Here is a 26759-nt window from a genome sequence, read left to right as displayed (position 1 = left end):
AGTCTGCTCCTGGAAACAAGCAGCAACAGCAAAAGCAGTGAGTGTTTGCTTCCCCTGAGCCCGTTGACCACTCCGGTGGGGGGAAGTGTGCGTTTTTACCTGGAGGAGTGGAAAAACATCACAAACGACGCATGGGTGCTGAATATTGTGCAAAATGGATATGCAATCAGGTTCAAGTTTCCCCCCACCTTCAATTCTTCCTCAAAAGACTGTATTCCATCGTCTTCACCTTTTAAAAAAGGAAGTGTCAGTGTTACTCCCAAAGAAAGCCATCGAGGAGGTCCCAAGGACACAACGTCGAAAAGGAATTTACTCCCGTTACTTTCTAGTTCAAAAGAAAGGTCCAAGCAGGGAGTTCAGGCCCATACTAGATCTCAGGCGCCTCAATCAGTTCATTCGGCGAGAAAAGTTCAGAATGCTGGCGTTACATCAAATAATTCCACTTCTGCATCAAAAGGACTGGATGTGCTCCATAGATCTTCAAGATGCGTATTTTCACATCCCCATTGCCCCAAAACATCGGAAGTTTCTAAGGTTCTGCATACAAACCAATCATTACCAGTTCGCAGTCTTGCCCTTCGGGCTAAAGTCAGCTCCTCGCACCTTTTCAAAGTGCATGGCAGTCGTAGCGGCTTTCCTAAGAAAGAGGCATATTTTCGTCTATCCCTATCTAGACGTGAACTTCAAGAAGTCTATCCTCAATCCCACACAGAGGATCCACTATCTGGGCGCACTTCTGGATTCAAAGGACGCAAAAGCGTATCCTTCGGAGGAGAGACTATCATCCATTCTCCTCAAGTGCCAAACAATGTTAAAGACTCTTCGACCAACGGCCAGACAGATCTCGTCTCTGCTAGGATCCATGGCGTTTTGCATTTTCCTTGTTCCAAACGCCAGGCTACACATGAGACCTCTGCAACAGTCGCTGGAGGATCAGCGGTCCCAGTTTTCAAACCGATGGGAAGACAAACTGTCACTGCCTCTGTCGGTGCGAATCTCCATTCAATGGTGGATGCAGCGGAATCATCTGGTTGTGGGAGTACCTTTTCAGGAGGACATGCCCAAACGATCCCTGGTGACAGATGCGTCCCTGCAGGGTTGGGGCGCTCATCTAGAGTCACTTCAAGTTCAAGGAGTGTGGTCGGAGAAAGAAAAGTTGTATCACATCAACATGTTGGAGCACAGAGCTGTCCATCGAGCTCTCAAGGCTTTCTTTCCTGTGCTCAAGACATCCTCTCTGCTTGTTCAGACGGACAATACAACAACGATGTACTATCTGAACAAGCAGGGCGGAACGAGATCCAGACCTCTGTCGCTGGAAGCGCAAGCAATCTGGAAGTGGCTTCTGGCTCGGGGTATGAAAATTTCAGCTGTCCATCTGCCCGGTGTCCTCAACGTCCAAGCAGACGAACTAAGCAGACACTTCGCAGAAGCGCACGACTGGGTCTTAAAAGACGAAGTAATAAGAGACGTCTTTCAAACCTGGGGGTTACCAGAAATCGATCTCTTTGCAGACGCCGAAAACGCAAAATGCCGCGTCTTCGCATCCAGGTACCCACAACGAGGATCCAAGGGGAATGCTCTGTGGATAGACTGGTCAGAGACATTACTCTACGCTTTTCCACCGATTCCACTCATTCCCTTGGTGATCAAGATACTGTACAATTCCAAGACAGACATGATTCTGGTAGCTCCGGATTGGCCTCGCCAATGGTGGTACCCGGATCTCCTGCATCTCTCCAAAATACCGCACAAGAGACTTCCTTGCTTTCCGGATCTGCTGACGAGAGAGAACGGCAGGGTGTTCCACCCCAACCTGCCGTCCCTGAAGCTAGCAGTATGGTACCTGAGTTCGTCCAGTATGGTCACCTAGGTCTTTCTCAGGACTGTATGTACATCTTAAAGGAGGCAAGGAGAGCTTCTACAAGAAAGACATATGCTTTCAAGTGGAAGCGATTTTTCACGTGGTGTGCGGCCGAAGATCATGACCCTATTCGAGGTCAGGAACAGGTACTGTTACCATACTTACTTTCTTTGGCCAAAGCAGGTTTGCAGTATTCATCTATTAAGGTCCATCTGGCAGCAATAACAGCATATCGAAAGTCCCCTACTCAGGTTTCTTTCTTTCAAATGCCAGTTGTGAAGGATTTCCTGGAGGGTCTCAGGAAGGTGTATCCTCCCGTGAGGGCCCCCTCACCTCCTTGGGAGCTTAATGTGGTTTTGTCTAAATTGATGGGTCTCCCATTCGAACCTATACATAAAGCTTCTCTTCAACATCTGTCGTGGAAGGTGTCTTTCCTTGTAGCTATCACTTCTGCGCGCAGGGTGAGCGAGATTCAGGCGTTTTGTGCAACAGAACCCTATCTCGTTTTCCATGCGAATAGAGTGGTACTTCGGACTCAACCGAGATTTCTCCCTAAAGTAATCTCAGATTTTCACATAAATCAATCAGTGACACTACCTACGTTTTTTGCTACTCCGAGCTCTTCAGCAGAAAGAGCTCTGCACTCTTTGGATTTGAAAAGAGTTCTGAAGTTTTACCTTGATAAAACTAAGAGTGTCAGTAAAACTGATCATCTGTTTGTGAACTACGGTCCTCTAAATACGGGTTTTCCTGCTACTAAGAGGTCCATTTCTAGATGGATTGTGTCATGCATTTTACTATGTTATCAGTTGGCACGAAAGCAGCTCCCGGGTAGACCTAGAGCTCATTCCACTAGAGGGAAGGCTGCTACTATAGCAATGCTTAAAAATGTTCCTGTGCATGAAATTTGTAAGGCAGCTACGTGGTGTTCGGTTCACACATTTGCCCGCCATTACTGCCTTGATTCTGATGCTCAGGCTGATGCCCAAGTTGGTCAGGCATCACTGAGAAATTTGTTTGGGTAATTCACATAATAGTGTGCTGTCTAGAGGGTCTGGTGTTCGTCCGCAGGGTATGGGATGGGCTTGCTACTCTATTCAGTGCTTATGACTATTGATGAGTATCCCCTGGAAGAGAAGGATTAGTTACTTACCTGTAATCCTAGTTCTCTTCCAGGGGTATACTCATCAAAGTCATAAGCACACCCACCCTCCTACCCGGACGAATACCAGAACTGGTTATTTTACGCATTACCCATGCTGTGATTACACTGTTATACGCCGTCCAAAAAGAACTGACAAAAAAGGCAGTGCTTTCTTCTTTGCATTTTCATATAATGTCATTTATAGGTCTTTATTTAACAAATGTAAAGATTGGTTTCAGGCATTTGGGGGCAGTCTTTTGAGCCTAGTACGGTTATTTTGGGCTGCATATATATAATGCATATTATCTATATATATATATATAGTTATTATATGTGTATTTATATGTATGTATATATATATATATATATATATATATACACATGTAGATATATGCATATTATTGGCTATTAATCCGGGGTCCCGCACGAGGGCGGGACTATTCAGTGCTTATGACTTTGATGAGTATACCCCTGGAAGAGAACTAGGATTACAGGTAAGTAACTAATCCTTCCTTGCTCTCATATCCACATTTCCGTTTACTTTCTGGTTGACTTGCCTTTCACAGACCCATCCACAGTGCATACGCTCCTATACGCGCTCTTCCTTGTGAACCGATGTGCAGTCTGGGGTGAGGTGACCTGCTACATGATCCAGCCGAGCCGCGAGCGCACCATATATCACTACACGCAGAGCACACCATACCTCTCCTCATGCAGAGCGCACCATACAGCACCTCATAGGCAGGCAGGTCACCAGTCAAATCGCTGCTCATTACCCCCAAAACTCACACACCGAGCATCCACATGCCTCGCCAGAACAACCACAAATGTGGTGTGTTAGTTCTTGGATTGCCTCATGTTCCCAGGGCCAGCAGCGTAGCACACCTCAGAGTGACTGGTGTATATTTAATGGGACAATCAATGCCTGCGCACATTTAATGTACTGGCTTCAAAATCCCTCCGCTGAACTGACACATATCTAAATAATTGGCATGATGTGCGTGCGGTATAGTGGTCAGGACCAACATCTGGCAAACATACGAGGGGACACCACCAACGCTCATCTGCGGAAATGTAAAAATGCAATAGCTGTGATGTTCGACAGGCCTGCACATATTTAAGATGGCCGAGGGCACACTCATCAGCAGAGGCAGAGCTGCCAGGTTTTGAAAGGGCAGTATTAACATGTACTATGGTAGGCAGCATCAGCATAACTCAGAAGAAGTTCTAGACTTGTGGGGCACTATCAACACTCCTTATCCAAATTGACTTGTTTATTAGGGGGCAATATCCGCGTAGACTTACTAGTCCTAGTTTTTATTTCTCGTTGCATGCTACGCCCTCCATTGTTGCGCAGTGACGCTCCACACAAGCCCCGCCACAGAATCTAACCAGAACTTCATTTCCTGAAAAACAAGCTTTTGAATTGCAATAGGTCTCGCATTAGGAAATGTTGAGCTATTGGTATTGTAAATGACAATTTTTGTATTTCTGTGTTGGTTTTGAAAATAGCTAAATTAATAGCCTTGTCATTTACAATGCGAACAGTTATAACTTTAGCAAATGTGACACCTATAGCATTTGTAATGCAACATGTTTTGTATTTACGTGACTTAGATGTATTGATATTACAAATAACAATGTCTTTTAATTTTTTTAATCATTTATCCTTAAATTAAAGTGATTGTAATTTATAATGGCAATAGCTTAAACTTTTGTAAATAACTTTTGTGAAGATTATGTTCAGTGTATTTTATTGTGACAAATTCAAGAACAGAATTGAAATATTAACATCTTTTTGTGACATTTGTAATAAAGCTTGAAACATTGAGAGAATATATTTGAACCAGTGATGCTGTGGTGGTGCTGAGTGATGCTGTGGTGGTGCTGAGTGATGCTGTGGTGGCGCTGAGTGATGCTGTGGTGGCGCTGAGTGATGCTGTGGTGGCGCTGAGTGATGCTGTGGTGGCGCTGAGTGATGCTGTGGTGGCGCTGAGTGATGCTGTGGTGGCGCTGAGTGATGCTGTGGTGGCGCTGAGTGATGCTGTGGTGGCGCTGAGTGATGCTGTGGTGGCGCTGAGTGATGCTGTGGTGGCGCTGAGTGATGCTGTGGTGGCGCTGAGTGATGCTGTGGTGGCGCTGCGTGATGCTGTGGTCGCGCTCCGTGATGCTGTGGTCGCGCTCCGTGATGCTGTGGTCGCGCTCCGTGGTGCTGTGGTCGCGCTGAGTGGTGCTGTGGTCGCGCTGAGTGGTGCTGTGGTCGCGCTGAGTGGTGCTGTGGTCGCGCTGAGTGGTGCTGTGGTCGCGCTGAGTGGTGCTGTGGTCGCGCTGAGTGGTGCTGTGGTCGCGCTGAGTGGTGCTGTGGTCGCGCTGAGTGGTGCTGTGGTCGCGCTGAGTGGTGCTGTGGTCGCGCTGAGTGGTGCTGTGGTCGCGCTGAGTGGTGCTGTGGTCGCGCTGAGTGGTGCTGTGGTTGCGCTGAGTGGTGCTGTGGTTTCGCTGAGTGGTGCTGTGGTTTCGCTGAGTGGTGCTTTGGTTGCGCTGAGTGGTGCTGTGGTTGCGCGGAGTGGTGCTGTGGTTGCGCGGAGTGGTGCTGTGGTTGCGCGGAGTGGTGCTGTGGTTGCGCGGAGTGGTGCTGTGGTTGCGCGGAGTGGTGCTGTGGTTGCGCGGAGTGGTGCTGTGGTTGCGCGGAGTGGTGCTGTGGTTGCGCGGAGTGGTGCTGTGGTTGCGCTGAGTGGTGCTGTGGTTGCGCTGAGTGGTGCTGTGGTTGCGCTGAGTGGTGCTGTGGTTGCGCTGAGTGGTGCTGTGGTTGCGCTGAGTGGTGCTGTGGTTGCGCTGAGTGGTGCTGTGGTTGCGCTGAGTGGTGCTGTGGTTGCGCTGAGTGGTGCTGTGGTTGCGCTGAGTGGTGCTGTGGTTGCGCTGAGTGGTGCTGTGGTTGCGCTGAGTGGTGCTGTGGTTGCGCTGAGTGGTGCTGTGGTTGCGCTGAGTGGTGCTGTGGTTGCGCTGAGTGGTGCTGTGGTTGCGCTGAGTGGTGCTGTGGTTGCGCTGAGTGGTGCTGTGGTTGCGCTGAGTGGTGCTGTGGTTGCGCTGAGTGGTGCTGTGGTTGCGCTGAGTGGTGCTGTGGTTGCGCTGAGTGGTGCTGTGGTTGCGCTGAGTGGTGCTGTGGTTGCGCTGAGTGGTGCTGTGGTTGCGCTGAGTGGTGCTGTGGTTGCGCTGAGTGGTGCTGTTGGTGCTGTGGTTGCGCTGAGTCGTGCTGTGTTTGGGCTGAGTGGTGCTGTGTTTGGGCTGAGTGGTGCTGTGTTTGGGCTGAGTGGTGCTGTGTTTGGGCTGAGTGGTGCTGTGGTTGCGCTGAGTGGTGCTGTGGTTGCGCTGAGTGGTGCTGTGGTTGCGCTGAGTGGTGCTGTGGTTGCGCTGAGTGGTGCTGTGGTTGCGCTGAGTGGTGCTGTGGTTGCGCTGAGTGGTGCTGTGGTTGCGCTGAGTGGTGCTGTGGTTGCGCTGAGTGGTGCTGTGGTTGCGCTGAGTGGTGCTGTGGTTCCGCTGAGTGGTGCTGTGGTTGCGCTGAGTGGTGCTGTGGTTCCGCTGAGTGGTGCGGTGGTTGCGCTGAGTCGTGCTGTGTTTGGGCTGAGTGGTGCTGTGTTTGGGCTGAGTGGTGCTGTGTTTGCGCTGAGTGGTGCTGTATTTGCGCTGAGTGGTGCTGTGTTTGCGCTGAGTGGTGCTGTGTTTGGGCTGAGTGGTGCTGTGTTTGGGCTGAGTGGTGCTGTGTTTGGGCTGAGTGGTGCTGTGTTTGGGCTGAGTGGTGCTGTGTTTGCGCTGAGTGGTGCTGTGTTTGCGCTGAGTGGTGCTGCGGTTGCGCTGAGTGGTGCTGCGGTTGCGCTGAGTGGTGCTGCGGTTGCGCTGAGTGGTGCTGCGGTTGCGCTGAGTGGTGCTGCGGTTGCGCTGAGTGGTGCTGCTTTTGCGCTGAGTGGTGCTGCTTTTGCGCTGAGTGGTGCTGCTTTTGCGCTGAGTGGTGCTGCTTTTGCGCTGAGTGGTGCTGCTTTTGCGCTGAGTGGTGCTGCTTTTGCGCTGAGTGGTGCTGCTTTTGCGCTGAGTGGTGCTGCTTTTGCGCTGAGTGGTGCTGCGGTTGCGCTGAGTGGTGCTGCGGTTGCGCTGAGTGGTGCTGCGGTTGCGCTGAGTGGTGCTGCGGTTGCGCTGAGTGGTGCTGCGGTTGCGCTGAGTGGTGCTGCGGTTGCGCTGAGTGGTGCTGCGGTTGCGCTGAGTGGTGCTGCGGTTGCGCTGAGTGGTGCTGCGGTTGCGCTGAGTGGTGCTGCGGTTGCGCTGAGTGGTGCTGCGGTTGCGCTGAGTGGTGCTGCGGTTGCGCTGAGTGGTGCTGCGGTTGCGCTGAGTGGTGCTGCGGTTGCGCTGAGTGGTGCTGCGGTTGCGCTGAGTGGTGCTGCGGTTGCGCTGAGTGGTGCTGCGGTTGCGCTGAGTGGTGCTGCGGTTGCGCTGAGTGGTGCTGCGGTTGCGCTGAGTGGTGCTGCGGTTGCGCTGAGTGGTGCTGTGGTTGCGCTGAGTGGTGCTGTGGTTGCGCTGTGGTGGTGCTGTGGTGGTGCTGAGTGGTGCTGTGGTGCAGAGCGGTGCTGTGTTGGTGCTAAGTGGTGCAGAGCGGTTCTGTGGTGGTGCTGAATGATAATGTGGTGGTGCTGAGTGATAATGTGGTGGTGCTGAGTGATAATGTGGTGGTGCTGAGTGATAATGTGGTGGTGCTGTGGTGGTGCTGAGTGATAATGTGGTGGTGCTGAGTGATAATGTGGTGGTGCTGAGTGATAATGTGGTGGTGCTGAGTGGTGCTGGAGTAGCGCTGAGTGATGATGTGGTGATGCAGAGGGCAGAAAGGCCCAAAAACCGAGTCTAAACAGAGGGCACAAAGGCACAAAAAACGAGTCTAACAGATGGATGTGGCCAGCCTTGATTATTAAAAGTGATGACAGGGAATTTAAATCGACTGAAAGAAAGAAAAGTGAAATGAATAACCACATGTTCGAGGCATGTGGGCTGCTGAATTCATATCTGTGCATAGATCGCCGCCTAGTGTTGGGTCCGGATGATTGCACATTGTTGTCCTGGAAGAGTCTTCGAAGTATCACAAGATAGGTGGCTCCTCCCCTGGACTACAGTGCGCATGGGCATCCTCTCCATCCTCAGATTGTTTTTTTCCGCCATTGGGTTCTGATGTTACTATCTTAGCTCAAGTTAGGAAAACTTTCTGTAAAGCCAAAAGGCTTTTGATAGCGTCGGTATCGTTTCTTTCGGTATCGGTGCCTTTGCTTAGAGGACATCGAGGACTCAACAGGATTTTTCTTTCCACACTCTACCCGATCTTAGATCTAAAATGGAAAGGAGTCAGTTCAAGCGGTGCCCCCTTTGCAATGCAAAATACCCACACATCGATGTCCATCCGGTATGCAACAAGTGCCTGTCCCCAGACCATGACGAAGACAACTGTATGGCCTGTGCCCGGTTCAGGTCGAAGAAAACCCTCAAGATTCGACGCGCGACTCGACTGGAGTCGAAGAAGTCGGCGCCTGTTCCCATGAACATCTTCGGGACCGAAGACGAGGAGGTCGTTGATCTGGAGGATCAGGAACACTGCTCCGATCCGGCTTCGGGCCATGACTCCGAGTATGACGCCGAAGACGAGGAGGTACAAGACGAAGATGAGGACGTCGTCGAGAAGGTAGGAGACGACGTGGAGGCCCTTGGGGCCGTATAAGATAGCTCAGGCGAAGAGCTAGGCCAACCCGGCCGCACAGAGGCTGAAGATGACGCACTCAGTAAGGCTCAGGTCGAGGGATCGCCACTAGGCCTTACCCAAGATCCACAGTCTTGTTCTACAGCCCCGCATAAAGGCCCGGCTTCGAACATTTCAAAAGAGCCTGCGGTTTCGAAACCGCCATCGGTCGATACAAAGAAATCGAAACCAACAGCGTCTTTGCAGAAACCGAAAGTGCTTGTACCTCTCGTCGGCTCCAAGGCCTCGAACCCCTCAGAGCCGAAGAAAACTTAAATGGCTGTCGATGCCGGAAAACTCAAGAAGGTCGTCGAGCCACTTGTTCGGGCGCCGAAGACCAAGGTCAAGGCCGTCGAGCTATCGAAGCCGACGCCGAAGGGCGTCGATTCGCACAAAAGACCCGCGCCTGAAGTCTGGATCGATCCTAGGTCGAGGCCAACGGACAAGTCGAAGACTGGCTCCAAGGACCCTGTCGAGTCGACAAAGCCCACTCCGTTCATAGCCAAAAAAGTGTCGGAGTCGCTCCAGCGCATCAAGGAGAAGGGAACATCGGTCGGACCGAAGAAAGCCCCGACGCCGAAGCTTGCCGGACAAGTTCAGACTGCGTCGACACCTATCAAGTTTGGGTTACCACCCTCGGTGCGCCCGAAGATGTTAGAGCCGAAAACATCTATCGGTGCCGCTACACATGTGTCGACGGAAATGGAGGCTACGGAAGAGCCTGAATACCAGGAGCTGAGACAATTCATCGACTCGGACACTGGGAGACAGTCCATATACAAACGAAAGTTGATGCCAGAGACTCCCATGGGAATCCTATAAGATTCCTTTGAAGAAAAAGAGACTTTCCACAACTTCGCCAGCTCTTGAACCCCTCCATCACTATGAACAGGAGCCTCAAAATTGTTCCCCAACATACTCAGATGTTGAGACAGGGGATAATTACAATGAGGATGACCTCTATCACGTGGACACTGATCCTGATGATCAAGACCAACAATGGACGGACCCTGCTGACTCAAGGGATCCGCAGACTGGCACAGACACTCATGTGTACAGTGTGAAAACGTCTCCTACTGAGGACACAACTGCTTTTAACGCCCTTATTGAGAGGGCCGCCAGTAATCATGACGTCGAGCTCCATGCTGACCCTGTGGACGAGGACTTTCTGGTCGACACTTTTTCAACTTGAGAAAGGGCAGTCAAAACCCTACCCATGCTCAAAGGGGTCCTCAAGCATGCTGCAGACATTTTTAAAGATACCACTAGGGCCAGGGTGTTAAACCCAAGGATTGAGAAGAAATATCGGCCGGCCCCTGTGGACCCTCCTTATATAAAGGGACAGTTGCCATTGGATTCATTAGTTGTTTCTAATGCACGTAAGAGAGTGAACTCTCAGACTACAGGTGATGCTGCTCCTCCGGACAGAGAGTCGAAGGTTATGGAAACCTCAGGGAAAAGAGTAGCTGCGCAGGCGGCTAACATCTGGCGCATTGCTAACACTCAAGCTCTCTTGGCCAGATATGAGAGGGCACATTATGATACCCTTGAGACACTAATACAACACCTACCTGATCAGTACAAGGAGGGGGCAGAGCTACTCATACAGGAGGGGAAACTCATAACAAATGCTTCCATCAAGTGTGCTCTTGCTCTGGACGCGGCTGACACTGCAGCCAGGGCCATCAACACTAGTGTTATGCTAAGACGACACGCCTGGTTGAGGATTTCAGGATTCAAACCTGAAATTCAAATTTCTATCCTCAATAAGCCAGTTAACCCAGACTTCTTATTCGGACCTGAGGTTTACACCACCCGTAAAAAACTTAAAAAGGACACCGAGACTGCAAAGTCTATGGGGGCTCTGCAGTCACAACAGTTTCGGAGTGGCTCCTTTCGTCGCTCCAGTACTAGAGGCCCCTCAAGAGGCCAGTCAACGCAACAAACACAATACAATAAGGGAGGTACACAATCCACCTACAATAAGAACAACCGTGGTGGATATCGGGGAAACAACAACAAGGGCAGAGGCAGAGGAAATAACAGTTCCAGATCCTCTGCCAATAACAAACAGTGACGCCCTGTCACTGCCCCCCGACCACGTAACACCTGTCGGGGGGAGACTACAACAGTTCCTGCCGGTCTGGAAATCCATCACCACAGACAGGTGGGTGAGAGACATTGTACAGTACGGTATTGTCTGGAATTAATCTCCACTCCACCCAACATCCCACCAAGACACCGTCCTATGTCCGCAGAGCACTTACACTTATTGCAGCAGGAGGTCGTCAGCGTGCTGCAAAAAGGGGCCATAGAGCTTGTGCCTGTAGAAGAACAAGGGTCAGGGGTGTGCTCTCTCTACTTTCTAATACCCAAAAAGGACGGGTCGCTCAGACCTATACTAGACCTCAGGCCTCTAAACAGTTACATTCCATCAGAGCATTTTCATATGCTCACCTTGCAACAGGTTCCGCCGTTACTCAGTCAGGGAGACTTCCTCGCAACTCTGGATCTAAAATATGCGTATTTCCATATATCCATACACCCGTCACACAGGCAGTATCTCAGGATCACTATTCAACATCAACATTATCAGTTCAAAGTCCTCCCTTTCGGAGTAACGACGGCACCCAGGGTGTTCACAAAGTGCCTTGGACCTGTAGCAGAACACCTCAGGAGACAGCACATACATGTCTACCCTTATCTGGACGACTGGCTTATTCAAGCAAAGTCGGCCCAGCAGTGTGCCAGCCACATGTCCCACACCATTCATCTTCTTCACAGTCTGGGATTCTCACTGAATTACCCAAAGTCACACCTTCAGCCCGCCCATGTGCGACAGTACCTGGGTACGACGATAGACACTCTGGCAGCCAAAGCACAGCCAAATTCAGTGAGAATAAACAGCATGCAATTGCGGATACAAAAATTCAGACCTCAACGCTCGCTTCCAGCGAAAGTGTTCATGCAGTTGATATGCATGATGGCCTCATGCATTTTCATAGTCCCGCACGCGAGGCTACATATGCGTCCGCTTCAGGAGTGCTTAGCACGTCAATGGAATTAGGCTCAAGGGCAGTTAAAGGACCTAGTGTTGGTAAGCGGTCGGGCATTCAACTCTCTGCATTGGTGGAACCCACGAAACCTTTGCAAGGGCTGAGCGTTCCAAGAGCCTGTTCCACAAATTGTACTGACGGCGGACGCGTCTCTCCAGGGATGGGGAGCTCATGTACTCCACTACACCGTGCAGGGACTATGGACAGCACAGCAAAAGAAGATGCACATCAACCGTCTGGAACTGATGGCAATCTTCATGGCGATGAAAGCTTTCAAGGTACACTTGTGCAACAGGGTCGTGTTGATCCGGACGGACAACATGACTGCCATGGCTCAGAGCATGTGGAAGTGGGCCATTCAGAGGAACATCTTCCTCATGGCGGAACACCTCCCGGGCAAAGACAACCAGATGGCGGATCTGCTCAGCAGACACAGCCACCAAATGCACGAGTGGGAGATACATCCATCAGTACTCCAACCGTACTTCCAGCAATGGGGTCATCCACAGATAGACCTGTTCGCCACAAGGGAAAACGCAAAATGCCAAAGCTTCGCAAGCAGGTTCCCACACCCACACCCACAGTCGCAGGGCAATGCGATATGGATGAACTGGTCAGGCAAATTTGCGTACGCTTTTCCCCCAGCACCTTTGATACCGCTGGTGGCACGCAAACTACGGCAATACTCGATGACCCTCATCCTGGTTGCTCCAATGTGGGCACGCCAACCATGGTACAACACGTTTCTGGAACTTTCCGTGGTACCGCATCTACCGCTACGCCTCACACCCAGGCTTCTGACGCAGAGCATGGAGACATTCAGCATCCAGATCCGCAACAGCTCAACCTGGCGATCTGGCTCCTGAAGTCCTAGAATTTGGCTACCTCAACTTGCCGCCGGAATGTATGAATATCATAAAGGAGGCAAGACGGCCCACAACCAGAGCATGCTATCCGGCTAAATGGAAAAGGTTTGTCATATATTGTACCAACAATGACATTAACCCACTGGATGCATCTATTCAAAACATAATCTGTTATTTGTTGCATTTATACAGATGTAATCTAGCGTACAGTTCCATTCGCATACATTTATCCGCCATAGCAGCCTATCTTCAGAACAGGCAGCACCTCTCCTTATTGAGAGTGCCTACCATTAAAGCTTTTTTGGAGGGACTTAAAAGAGTGATCCCTCCCAGACACCCACCGTCACCAGTCTGCAACCTGAATGTGGTCCTCACCAGATTAATGGGACCACCTTTTGAACCTCTACACTCTTGCGACATTCAATTTCTGACTTGGAAAGTTGCTTTCCTAGTGGCCATTACCTCACTGAGGAGAGTTAGTGAACTCCAGGCACTAACCATCCAAGAGCCATTCATCCAGGTCCACGCAAATGGGGTGGTATTACGCACCAACCCTACATTTATGCCTAAAGTGATTTCGCAGTTCCAAATGAACCAGACCATAGAACTGCCAGTTCCGGAAACTGTCGCAGAAAGATCCCTACACACGTTAGATGTCAAAAGGGCTCTAATGTACTATATAGACAGAACGAAAGATTTTAGAAAAACAAAACAGCTTTTCGTTGCCTTTTCTCCACAACACAAAGGCAACCCCATTTCCAAAGCAGGGATAGCCCGGTGGATCGTTAAATGTATACAGATTTGCTATGCTAAGGCTAAACGCACACTAACCATTCCACCACGAGCACACTCCACACGTAAGTTAGGAGCGTCCATGGCTTTTCTGGGGAATATTCCTTTAGAAGAGATATGTAAGGCAGCCACTTGGTCCACCACACATACATTTACGAAACACTACTGCGTAGATGTGCATTCTAAACAGCAGGCAGCTGTAGGACAGGCTGTTCTCAAAACTCTTTTTCAGACTGCTGCAGCTGGCACGGGCAGCCGCCGCTAACAGGGGGGACTGCTATGTGATCTATGCACAGATATGAATTCAGCAGCCCACATGCCTCAAACCGAATATGCTACTTACCAGTATGCATCTGTTCTTGGCATGTAGGGCTGCTGACATTCATATCGCCCACCCTCCTCCCCGGCGCCTGTAGCAGCTGTAGCATTCAGAATTACTATCTAGCATGGACATCACTCACTGTATTACACTCCATCTCTGCCACAATGGCGAAAAACAATCTGAGGATTGAGAGGATGCCGATGCGCACTGTAGTCCAGGGGAGGAGCCACCTATCTCGTGATACTTCGAAGACTCTTCCAGGACTACAATGTGCAATCATCCGGACCCAACCCTAGGCGGCGATCTATGCACAGATATGAATGTCAGCAGCCCTACATGCCAAGAACAGATGCATGCTGGTAAGTAGCATATTCGTTAAACTACTCCTAAGGCACTTCAAGTGCAACTATTCTCAATAGAATCATATGTAGTTGATCTTGCACCTATTAATAGCAACGCTGACAAACTCTCCAGGTACAGAGAACCACAGGGTATAAAGACACACCCAAACATAATGCTCGTGGTGATATGACCTTTTCATTTACCAATTGCCGTTTTGCAAACTGCATCATTCGTGCTTTTCACGTCTAGGGGGTAACACTCTCAATTATTTAAAGAAACTCCTAATGCACTGCACAGTGGCGTCACAAAAACGAATGTCCCCGCCACTGCAGATTGCGAAGAAGCCCCCCACCCCAATATCTTCCAGCTCTTTATTGGCCTCGGACTGAATGGGGGCCCTCAGGGTGGAGGTGCTGCTGAAGGGTCATACCGATAACACAACTTGGGTTGAGTGCACTGAGGCGAGAAAGGCTGTGATGGTGCACTGCACAGTGATTAGCATAGCACGGCACACTGCACAGTGGTGAGCTTGGCTAGAGTGAGGTGCATAGTGACGACCATGGCTATACCGTGCTGCCCAGTGAGAAGGGCACCGAACAGGCAAGGCGCTATTTGTGCAAACTAATGAACAGCGCTAGGCTCGGGAGCTATACTTCGTGATGGTGGTGCAGTCAATGCCCGTCCGGCATTAAAATAAAAAACACCGTAAAAGATACGCTTGTTTGTGCGCATTGAAGGAAACTCGTCGGGCATTAAAATGAAACCGCTGGAGAACAAAGAGCTGTAAAAGCTAACACTTATTAGCTCGAAACATACAAATGAAAACTAAACCATTAAATAAGTATACGTTTGTGTGTGCACATTTAAAGGAAAACCGACGAAAACAAAGCGCCGCGAAGTTCCATTTCTCATTTAAAGGAAACCTAAGGAAAGCAAAGCACCGTGAAGTTCCAAAGCTAAACAACTTAATAATAATGATAAGTTTGTGTGTGCACATTTAAAGGAAAACAAAGCATGTGAAGTAAAGCTAACAGCAAACGAAAGGGCTTCGTTGTGCAAAAATGTAACGGCAACCAAGCGCTCAACTTCAACACACGAAGACAAGCAATGGCAGCTCTAACAAAACTGGTGCTCCTGTGAAGCGCTGTGATACTCGATGTCTGGGGTCTAGTTCGCGCTATATAAAAAAACACAGGGGGGCAAGACACTTACGCAGCATCAGTATGATATTTTGAATATGGCAAAAAAGCGGTACTCCATGAGCGTTCGTAGCAAGTGATTTAGTGGATAGCACGTTTTTACCTACAGACAAGCCAGTAGACTGCCACCGCAGAGTCGATGTACTGAGGAAATGCGGACATCAGCTTTTCTGTTCAACTGGCTGCCATCTAAGGTATGCTTGCAGGGCGCAGCGAAATAGCTTAAGAACGGTTGTCGACATGAGTCACTTTATCTTGATGGAAATGCAGGCAGGCGCTCAAGAGACACGAGCTGTCAAATTAAGAAAAAGTCTCCGTCTTTAATTTACTGGCTGCAGCTGAGTCAACTGCGGTTCCGAACACAAATAGGCTTCGTTGTGCAAAAATGTGATGGCAATAGAAGTTAATTAAGAACCGCAGCCAAGCGCTCAACTTCAAACACACGAAGACAAGCAATGGCGGCTCTAACGAAACTGGTGTTCATGTAGGCAGTTACGAAAGTCGAGCTTTTACTTTCTACAGCACCGTCTTAACAGGAACGATGGACGCTTTGAAAGTGAAAGCGGGCATGGCATGTTGTGCGCGTGAAAGGCACGGCATGGGGCGGCAAAGCAGTTTCAAAGAGTGGGAGGGAGGGAAGTAAGGAGCGAGCATATGGGGATGAGTTGTGAGTGAGGGGGAGCAAAAGCCTTTGATGGGGTGATGTGGTGTGCGAGGCCAAGCTCTCTGAGGCAGGCGGCTTGGGGAGCGCATGCACAAGCAAATTCACTCGAAATCCGCAATGGTTTCAGAGCTTATACTCCCGTCCTATTTATCACTTACGTGATAGAATAGGCGAGACCTAAAAAGTTAAACGTGGCTAGATCACTGTTTGAGAGAGCCCTTCCACCAGATAATTAGAGTGCAACAGTCACCGTCACAGAAAGGTAGTGGCTTGGTGTTGTACGTGTGTGTGTGTCTGGCTCTGTGTGTGTCTGGCTCTGTGTGTGTCTGGCTCTGTGTGTGTCTGGCTCTGTGTGTGTCTGGCTCTGTGTGTGTCTGGCTCTGTATGTGTGTGTGTCTGGCTCTGTATGTGTGTGACTCTGTGTGTGTGTGTGTGTTTGTGTGTGACTGTGTGTGTGACTGTGTGTGTGTGTGTGTGTGTCTGTGTGTGTGTGGCTCGCTGTGTGCGTGTGGCTCGCTGTGTGCGTGTGGCTCGCTGTGTGCGTGTGGCTCGCTGTGTGCGTGTGGCTCTGTGTGTGTGTGTGTGTGGCTCTTTGTGTGTGTGGCTCTGTGTGGTTCTGTGTGTGTGGTTCTGTCTGTGTGTGTGTGTGTGTGTGTGTGTGTGTGGTTCTGTCTGTGTGTGTGTGTGTGTGGTTCTGTGTGTGTGTGTGTGTGTGTGTGCGTGGGGTTCTGTCTGTGTGTGGATCTGTCTGTGTGTGTGTGGATCTGTCTGTGTGTGTGTGGATCTGTCTGTGTGTGTGTGGATCTGTCTGTGTGTGTGTGTGGATCGGTGTGTGTGTGTGTGGATCGGTTTGAGTGTGTGTGTGTTGGTTCTGTTTGTGTGGCTCTGTCTGTGTGTGTGTGTGTGTGTGTGTGTTTGGCTCTGTCTGTGTGTGTGTGGCTCTGTCTGTGTGTGTGTGTGGCTCTGTGTGTGTGGCTCTGTGTGGGTGCAAATGCAATAGGTCTAGCATTTGCGAGAGATTAAGCTTTTGGCATTGTAAAGCACAAGTTACTACTTGTGTAACGATATATCTGTAAGAGACATTAGTTAGTGATAGATTCCTTACCTTAGAATATCCCCAGGCGTCAGACTGGATCCGGAAAATTTTGCGTAGCAATACCCCTGCGCGCCGGCAGGCGTCATCCGCAGCTCCGCGTTCGTCGTCGGCGTCGTTAGCGCCGGAATGACGTCGTCGGAGTACTTAGACGCCACCCATGCGCGCTGACGTCAGTTCTGATACACAGCTTTTCCGCGCCAGATACGCAGAGCCATGATAGAACCAACACTGGTGCCATGAAACTAAGGCCCTGAAAGGGGATGACCTTAACCCTAGATATTGGTTCGCAGAACGGGGAGTATGGGTGGGTCGGTAAGGAATCGATCACTAACTAATGTCTCTTACAATAATCACACCAGAAAGTCCTGGAGGACAGAACGGCCAAAGAAGCCATCCCTCCGGACTTGGCTGTCCAGGCAATAATGTCTTGCAAACGTGTGCAGGGAGGCCCACGTAGCTGCCTGGCAAATATCCTGCAAGGACACTTCTCGGCCCAGGGTAGTGGTAGTCGCCGTGGCCCGGGTAGAATGAGCCTGTAGTCCCACAGGGGGTTCCTTCTTTGCCAAGGAGTAACACGCCTGGATACACAAGATGATCCACCGCGAGATGGTCCGCTTGTGCACCGCCTTTCCCTTCTTAGCGCACACGTAACCAACAAAGAGTTGTTCATCCACCCGGAACTGGCGTGTGCGATCCAGATAGTAAGAGAGCGCACGTTTTGGGTCCAGACTGTGGAGCCTCTCTTCCTCTTTCGAGGGATGCGGAGGCGGAAAGAAGGTGGGCAAGGTAATGGACTGCCCGATGTGGAAGGCCGTGACAACCTTGGACAGGAACGAAGGTCTTGTCCGCAACACAACCTTGTCTGGATGAACAGAGCAGAAAGGAGGTGTAGAAGAAAGAGCCTGGAGCTCACTCACTCTCCTGGATGAGGTGATGGCAACCAGGAAAGCAGTCTTCAAGGTAAGAAGACGGAGAGGACAGTTATGGAGCGGCTCAAAGGGAGCACACATTAGGTAGGTAAGTACAAGATTCAAGTCCCACTGGGGCATCCCGAAAGGAACAGGAGGGAACATAGGAGTGATGCCTTTTAAGAATCTGTTTACAATGGGGGACTTGAACAAGGAAGGCTGATCAGGTAGCCTTACGAAGGCTGAAAGGGCAGAAAGGTAGCCCTTGAGAGTGCCCAGAGCAGAGCCCTGCTGGGCAAGAGAAAGAAGGGAGAGGAGAACCTCAGAAAGGGGTGCAGAGTGGATCCACAGCCTTTGCTGTGTACCATGCCACAAATCTGTTCCACTTGCAGGCGTATACCGACTTTGTGGAGGGACGCCTGGCTGCCAGAATGACATTACAAACTTCAGGAGGCAAGTCAAATGGCCTCAAGTGTCGCCGCTCAATCTCCAAGCAAGAAGGTGCAGACTGGACAGGCTCGGGTGGAGGACTGTCCCCTGCTGCTGCGACAGAAGGTCCTCCCGAAGAGGCAGACGAATCAAGGGATCGACTGACATGCGGAGTAGCTCGGGATACCAGTATCTTCGTGCCCAGTCCGGAGCCACAAGGATAACCTGATCTAACCAAGGCTCTCCCACTGCTGAAAGAGGCCTTGCGCCACGTCAGTGTTCAGACGCCATTCGTGATCCATCATGCACCAACGGCTGAGTTCGTCCGCCCTGGCGTTCAGGGAACCTGCCAGGTGTTGAACACCAGGGTCATGCCCTGATGTTCCAGCCACTGCCAGAGGCGCAGAGCTTCCTGGCATAGGGTCCACGACCCCACCCTGCCCTGTTTGTTGCAGTACTACATGGCGGTGGTGTTGTCCGTGAACACCTGCACTACACTCCCCCGAACAGAGGGGAGGAATGCCTTCAGTGCAAGTCTGATCGCCCGCAGCTCCAGAAGGTTGATGTGGAGCTGGGACTCCGCCGGAGACCAGAGACCCCTGATCTCCACCTCTCCCATGTGGTCTCCCCAACCTAGGAGGGACGCGTCCGTCACAACTACGTGCTCCGGGTGGGGTAGGGAGAGGGATCTGCCACTGACCCAATCGCGGTCCGTGAGCCACCACTGCAGCTGTTTTGCAGTGCCCTCCGAGATCAAGACATGGTCTGACAAGTTGCCCTGATGCTGGGCCCACTGAAACTTCAGGTCCCACTGCAGAGCCTGCATCCGCCACCGGGCGTGATGCACCAGAAGGATGCAGGAGGCCATCGGCCCCAGAAGCCGCAGCGTCAACCTGACCGAGACCCGGGATAAAGGCTGAAAGATCGGAATCAGAGCCTGAATATCCCGAACCCGCTGTTCGGGTGGATAAACCCGAAACTGCGCCGAGTCCAGAACCGCTCCAATGAAGAGGAGCTTCTGAGAGGGACACGGGTGTGACTTCGGCACGTTGATGGAGAACCCCAGCAGATGCAGGAGATTGGCCGTAGTCTGGAGGTGGTTGACGACTGTCTGGGACGAGCCCGCCTTCAACAACCAGTCGTCGCTGGTAAGGCCAAAGGGGAGCACGGTAAACTGAAAGTGCTCGTGGCCTACTGTGAACCTACGGTAACGCCGGTGGGCCGTCAGGACGGGGATGTGAAAATAGGCGTCCTGCAAGTCCAACGCTACCATCTAGTGTCCTGGATCCAGGGCAGCTAAGACCTGAGCCAGAGTCAGCATCTTGAACTTCTTCTTCCGGAGGAAGCCGTTGACGTTCCATAGATCCAAGATAGGGCGTAGGCCCCCTTTGCCCTTCTTGGGTACCAGAAAGTAGTGGGAGTAACAACCACACCCTACTTCTGGCCCAGGAACGCGCTTGATGGCCCCCTTGGCCAAGAGGGCCGTGACTTCCTCTTGCAGAAGTTGCAAGTGATCCCTCGACTTGCGGTGGCATGGCTGGATGGGTCGCCTCGAAGGGGAGGGAGTAGCCTCTTCGGACGATTTGCAGCACCCACCTGTCCGACATGACGGTGCGCCAGTGGAAGAGGTGATGGCGAACCCTGCCCTCAACTGGCGTCACATGGGCCTGAAAGCACGGACTAGGAGGGTTTTGAGGCAGGTGCTGCGGGGGAAGGTGTGGACTGGCTGCGCCGTTGTCCCCGACCGCCGCCACGGCGGTTTCCACGGCTGCCACCGTGCTATCGGACATTCTGCGGCGCGTGGCTGGCAGCACGTGTGGGGGCACCCCTTCCTTGGCCACGAAAGTAGCGAAAGGCACCCATTTGCTGGCGAGGGGCCGAGAGGCCCAATGACTTGGCCGTAGCCCCGGAGTCCTTAAATCGCTCAAGAGCATGGTCTGCCTTGTCGCCAAAGAGGCGACGGCCATCAATCGGCATGTCCAGCAGAGTGGCCTGGACATCGGCCGAAAAGTTGTCGGACCTCAACCAGGCGTGGCGTCGAACCGCCACTGTCGTTGCCAACGCCCTGCCCAGTGAGTCCGTGGTATTTAGCCCACATCGGATGGAATACCGTGCTGCATCTCGACCCTCCCCAAAGGTTTGGGCGAGTTTTGCCCGGACCTCCTCCGGACATTGTGGCAGCACGTCCGCGACCGCGTCCCACAGGGTGTGGGTATAGCGGCCCAAGAGGCATGCGGTATTAACTGACCGCAGTCCCAAACTGAGGGACGAGAACACCTTCTTCCCGAACTGCTCATACCTCTTGGATTCCCGATCGGGCAGGGCCGTCGGGGAATGCGGTCTGGGAAGTGGAGGCCTGGATGACCAGGCTCTCATGGGTGGGGTGGGTGGACAAAAAGCAAGGGTCGCCTGGGGCTGGGCGGTAGCGTCTGACCACGTTCCTATCCACAGGCGGACCTGTGGCGGGCTTGGACCAAGTGCCCACAAGAACGTCACACAAGGCCTCATTAAACGGCAGCAGAGGCTCACTAGAGATTGCCTGCGGTTTAAGGACCTCTGTGAGAAGGTTAGTCCTCACGGCTGCGACAGGGAGCTCAAGGTTTAAGGCCTTGGCTGCCCGTGTCAACACTACACTATAAGCAGCCCCCTCCTCCGTAGCCACGGTGGGAGGGGAGACAAATCCAGTGTCTGGCGAAGTGTCAATGCCACTAGCCTCCCCAAGCTCATATGTCCAGTCCTGTGGTGACTGGCACTCCCGTGCCAGAGGGTCCTCAGACCCCTCCTAATCCTTGTCACCCATCTCCTGTAGTACGGGCTCAATAGATGGGTCCTGCTCATGGAAATAGAAATCTCCAAATGCCGTCGGATGTGGCGCCCATCGGCGCCGCTCCGGCGCCAGAACCGGACCGGGGGTAGGATCGGGGACTGCACCCATAGCAGGCGCCGGGGGCGACACCCGTAAGGCCGACATCGGCGAGGTCGACCAGCGACGACCCGGAAGCAGATCCAGAGAGGGCTTGCGGCGCCGGGACCGAAGTCGCCGGCGGCGCCGGGGCCGAAGCACCCAACGGCGTCTGAGCCGAAGCACCCGATCCACTAGGCCCTCCAGCTGGGGCCGTTGGGCCCGGAGGCGCCACAGAACCCGGCCGAGGAGGGAGGGACCTCAAGGCCATGAGGACCCCTCGATCTCCTCAGGCGTCGCGTCTTGCCCAGGGACCTGAAGGTGTGGGGCAGGCGGCGACGACTGTGACTCCGGCGGAGCCGCTTGGGTGGTGTCACCCGAATCCCCGGCCGCATCGTGCGAGCGTCGGGGTGGGTCGGAGGAACGATGATGTCTCTCCGACCTCTTATGCCTCTTACCTGAGGACTTGGATCCTGACGACCGATGACCACTCCCGGAGCTGGGAGGGCTCCGACCCCGCGACCTGTCCCTCGATCTCCCGTGGGGCAGGGGGCCGACTGCCGGAGCTCCAGTTGCTTGCGAGACCGCTCTCGCCTAGCCTTAGTCGTCAGGGCCCGGCAGTCGGGGCCGGCACGGTCGTCGTGGTCGAGGCCTAAACACTTGTGGCACCGGCGATGGGGGTCGGTAACTGACATCAGTCGGTCGCACCTGGAACAGTTTTTGAACCCGGGCATCCCTACCGGCACCATTGGAGTCGAAGACTCGAGTAGAGAGATGATCAAAAAGTTTAGTCAAAAAAGACTAAGAGGTAGAGCTTCTCCGGATCTGCGCTAGCTGGCGCGGAAAAAAGAAGAACTGACGTCAGCGCGCATGGGCGGCGTCTAAGTACTCCGACGTAATTCCGGCGCTAACGACGCCGACGATGGACGCGGAGCCGCGGACAACGCCTGCCGGCACGCAGGGGTATTGCTACGCAAACTTTTCCGGATCCAGTCTGACGCCTGGGGATATTCTAAGGTAAAGAATCTATCACTAACGTGTCTCTTTCAGATTGACAATGCCATTTATTTATATGTTTTAAAAACAAAAATAATGTCATGAGCAATGCGAATAGCTCTAACTTAAAGACAAGACCATTGCATTGTAAATGCGTGTTACTCCTTTGGGAGCTCGACTCTGGATCTAAGCCCTGGTTACTTGTACCCTCAACCATGTCAGGCATGGGGGGCTGAGCCGCAAGGAAAGCCTTCTCTCTGACAATTATATATCAGCATTTACTACCCCTATTGCTCTCTCTACCTTTCGATCAGCTGCAGTATTTTTACCAACCATGGGACTTTGTGCAGGGGTTTACCCTGGTAATCTTTTTTTCCCAATGATCTCTCAAAAATGGGAAATCTTGAGGTACCAAGCTATTAATATTAGCCCCCTAATACAAAGTAAAACAAAAATACATTTCCAACCTTCCAAAGCTTGTTCACAGCTGGGCGAACTATCCCAAGAACAACAGAATGCAGAGTGATTTTAAGCACAAAACTAGTGCCCTGTACCAAAAACAGATGAAGGTAGAAGTAGTACGATTAACCCCACGGATGTCCAGGTGAATCGCAACTCTCCCTCAGTTGATTTAATATTAATGTGAGTAACGGAGCAAACAGACCCTCCAAACATATTAATAATATGCTACCTCAGGAACTTATAAGAATATCTCCCCTTTGTTCCAGGCTCTTTCAAAAGCCAGTCTTGATGTTAGAGCAAAATAAAATCAAGGTTCTGAGCTCATATGCCATGGTTCATTTCTCCTCACAGAGGTCATGTTCTCCTTATGAGGCTGATACCTAAAAACAATCACCCAGGTACTGAATCAAATTGGCCTGCCTTCGATTTCCACCAATAACAAAGTCAAAACCACCCAGTTAACTTGAGCATTTCTCTTTCAACCACAAAACAGGCTGTAACTGACGTGGAGGCACAAATTCTTCGAAGTACAGCTCTAAACTCGATATCACAGTTATGGGCCGTACCAGGTTTCACTGAGAGAAAAACAAGAGGGAGAGAGACTCACCATAGAGGGCGGTTCATGATGTGGAAATACAAAGCCAAGAGGGTGGACCTGCTAGGTCTCCTCCTGTCGCTGACAGGCGCAAGACAGGCCAGCCCATGTCCCAGGCTTCACCCGCACGCATCCCGCACAGTGGGGCGACGTCAGCGCTTTTATATCGCTTCACTGGTTACAGGCTGCAGGGTGTTGTGGGCCAGCGAATCCCCAGAGGCTATCAGAAGCAGCTTCCTCGCCAAGAAAATGAAAATCCAAGGTCACAAAGCCCCTAAGACAGCGGGTCGACATTGGTGCTTTTATAGCGTTTCGCTGGTTACAAACTGCAGGGTGTTGTGGGACTGCGAGTCCCCAGCAGCTATCAGAAGCGGCTCCCCCACAGTGAAAGTGGAAATCCCAGGTAACAAACCTGCCGGTCTTGTAGCCATTCCCAGGAGCTGAAGAAAACACGGGCACAGTATAACATGCATAGTATCAACCACAATGTATCTAGCTGTCAGTACAGCCACGAAAATATAAACACACTGAGACTATTAGAAGGAAAAAAACAAAACTACACAAATAACCTTAAGACTACAAGGATGAAATATCTCGAACCTTTACAGATTACTAAATTTGTCTGCGTGAATACCTAGAACATGCTTGGATGAAATATACAAAACGTAGGGGCCATATCAATTCTTCATTATAATTTTATGAGGCACTGACTGAATTTGTGTGTATACTGTCTAATGCAGTTTGACTGTACACTGTGTAGGGTTAGGGAAGCCCTGAAAGCATAGCAGTTGGTCCTTCTGATGGCAGATTATGCTACAATGCTGCACCAACTTGCATAAAACAGGACCACAGCACCAAGTGTACACGGATGTGCTGTGTGATTTGATACATAGTATTGTACACGCTATTGCGAAGAAAACGTAATGTGCAATATCATTTCCAGCTCCTCTAAAACAGTGCGCAAGTTTCACCAAATAATTTTTAGCCCAAAAAGAAAAAAATATTGCGACAAGTTAAAAATAAATTCTCACCGACTGCAAGCACTTACACAAGAAACCACAATAATGGTGCATCCCAACGTCCTGTTATTGTAGGATGTTAAAAAAATAAAAAGCAACGCATACATGGACATTTGTTGCAGTATACAAGCAGCAATTACAACAAGCAGCCCACCTCTCTTGCCTTCTTTCATTTAGTTGCTTCGCTGTATAATGTAGCCAAGAAAGCAGAAGCCCGCGAGTGGTGCGCGCGCGCCACTGCGAGCCGTTGTATTAATTATCGCGCCCATGTCTGGGCTCGATAATTGAAACCACATGGCCTATTGGTGTCTATTACACGCACCAATCGCGTAATAGACACCAATAGGCCATGGGCGGAGCAATGCGCCCGCCATTGGCCAATTGCATGCAGTCTTTTATAAAAAGACAAACGCAAAAGCCAATCGCGTAGCACAAAAGGAAAAGCACAAGAGTGTGCGATTCCTAGGTCAGTGCTGAAACCCTGTTTTTCAGGTACTAAATGTCTTGCGCTGCGCGAGGATTGCTGCGCACTGCAACGCTAGGTGCGAGACCTAAAAAGCACTGTTTAAGGGGTAAAAAAATAGGCTTAACCCCTGGTAGCAAAGCTCAAAAAATGTGTTTAAAAAGCTCAAAACAACACTGAAGTCAGGAAACAACAAGGACATTTCCCATTTAAAAAGAAAATTAATAAATAAATAAATATCAAAGTACATTTCATGAAAATTGAGAGGAGCCAGGGAATCAGGAGACAAGAGCCTGTTTGGACCAGCCTACAGTCCGTCGCAGCTGAAAGTGAAACGTCAGGTTACAGATGATGAGGATGAGGACCCTATCCAGGATACATCGGAGTACATGGAAGGGGACTATTCTTTCACGCTCGTCATCAGCCGCAACGTTATGACACTTTTCAGGACTATTATCCATAAGAAACATATGAGGAACATTAAGATGTAAAAGGGGATACTTTGTTGGTGCTCAATTCTCTAATCACTGACCTTAGGCACTTGTTACACGACTACTACAAACGTTTCCCAGACTCTTATGCTTCAGTTCTGCTCATGCCGGGACGGCCTGGAATGCAGGTTTCATCACCACTACCGGCGACTCCAACTCAGGAGGATAGGCCCGCCCCTCGTAGTATTGCTATCGGGGACGACTACATAGACAGTGAATCCCGACATTACACTCTGCAAGAGAATCTACCTGGTTCTGTCATCGGCTTTTCAAATCTCTGGGTTTAAACAAGAAGTGAAAACCACCATTCTAAACCAACCATTTAATCAGAACCAGTTATTTAGCACAGAAGTAGACCCTACACTGGAAAAAATTAAGAAAGATACCGACACCGCAAAGTCTATGGGGGCTTTACAGTCCACACCAGCTAGAAGCTCCTTTCATCGCTCCTTCTACAGAGGAGACTCCAAACAAACTGGAGCAGACACTACAACATATTTCAAATCACAAACATCCTCTAACAAGGGATACTTTAGAGGAGAATACAGAGGCAATAATAACAAAAGAAGAGGTCGCTGCAACAATAGCAGCCGATCCTCTTCCGCCAGAAAACAGTGACTTCCCTCTGCTCCCCCCACAGCATTCCACTCCTGTAGGGGGCAGATTAACACAGTTCCTGCCTGTCTGGAACTCCATTACAACAGACAATTGGGTAAGACAGATTATCCAACATGGCTACTGCCTAGAACTTACAGCAACCCCTCCAACCTACCTCCCAGGCAGCGTACAATGTCTACAGACCATCTGACTCTGCTTCATCAGGAAGTTCTATCACTTCTACAAAAAGATGTTCTTCAAATAGTTCCTTTAGAAGAACAAGGAACAGGGGTTTACTCGCTGTACTTTCTAATTCCCGAGAAGGACGGAACGCTAAGGCCAATTCTCGACCTCAGGCCCCTCAACCATTACATACAATCAGATCATTTTCATATGATCACTCTGCAACAAGTTCTTCCACTGCTGCAACAAGGCGACTTCCTTACAACACTAGATTTAAAGGACGCCTACTTCCATATCCCCATACATCCTGCTCACAGAAAGTATCTAAGGTTTGTACTGAAAGGACAACACTATCAGTTCAAAGTCCTTCCATTCGGAGTGACAACGGCACCACGGGTATTCGCAAAGTGCCTAGCAGTGGTAGCAGCACATCTCAGAAGGCAACAAATACATGTCTTCCCTTATCTAGACGACTGGCTCATAAAAGCCAAGTCATTCAATCAGTGTGTCCAACACACACATCAGACAGTTCAAACGTTGCACGACTTAGGGTTTACAATAAACAACACCAAGTCGCATCTGCAGCCTGCGCATGTACATCAGTA

General features: G+C 50.8%; 2 protein-coding genes across 2 annotated transcripts in view; both read left to right on the top strand.

Annotated features, from left to right (window-relative positions):
* The window catches only part of FBXL20 (F-box and leucine rich repeat protein 20), a 658452-nt gene that overhangs the window by 614719 nt on the left and 16974 nt on the right, over positions 1-26759 (top strand). The window lies entirely within an intron of this gene.
* LOC147717534 (uncharacterized) lies at positions 1985-25374 on the top strand. The gene is made up of 3 exons (XM_086919293.1): positions 1985-2010; positions 4859-5616; positions 25151-25374. Exons 1-3 carry the CDS (start codon positions 1985-1987, stop codon positions 25372-25374), a joined length of 1008 nt encoding a protein of 335 aa, XP_086775419.1.

Source organism: Lissotriton vulgaris, chromosome 5, assembly GCF_964263255.1.
Source record: "Lissotriton vulgaris chromosome 5, aLisVul1.2, whole genome shotgun sequence".
Taxonomy (NCBI): Eukaryota; Metazoa; Chordata; class Amphibia; order Caudata; family Salamandridae; genus Lissotriton; species Lissotriton vulgaris.
The sequence above is the reverse complement of the archived record's forward strand: the minus strand, read 5'-3'. Positions and strand labels throughout refer to the sequence as shown.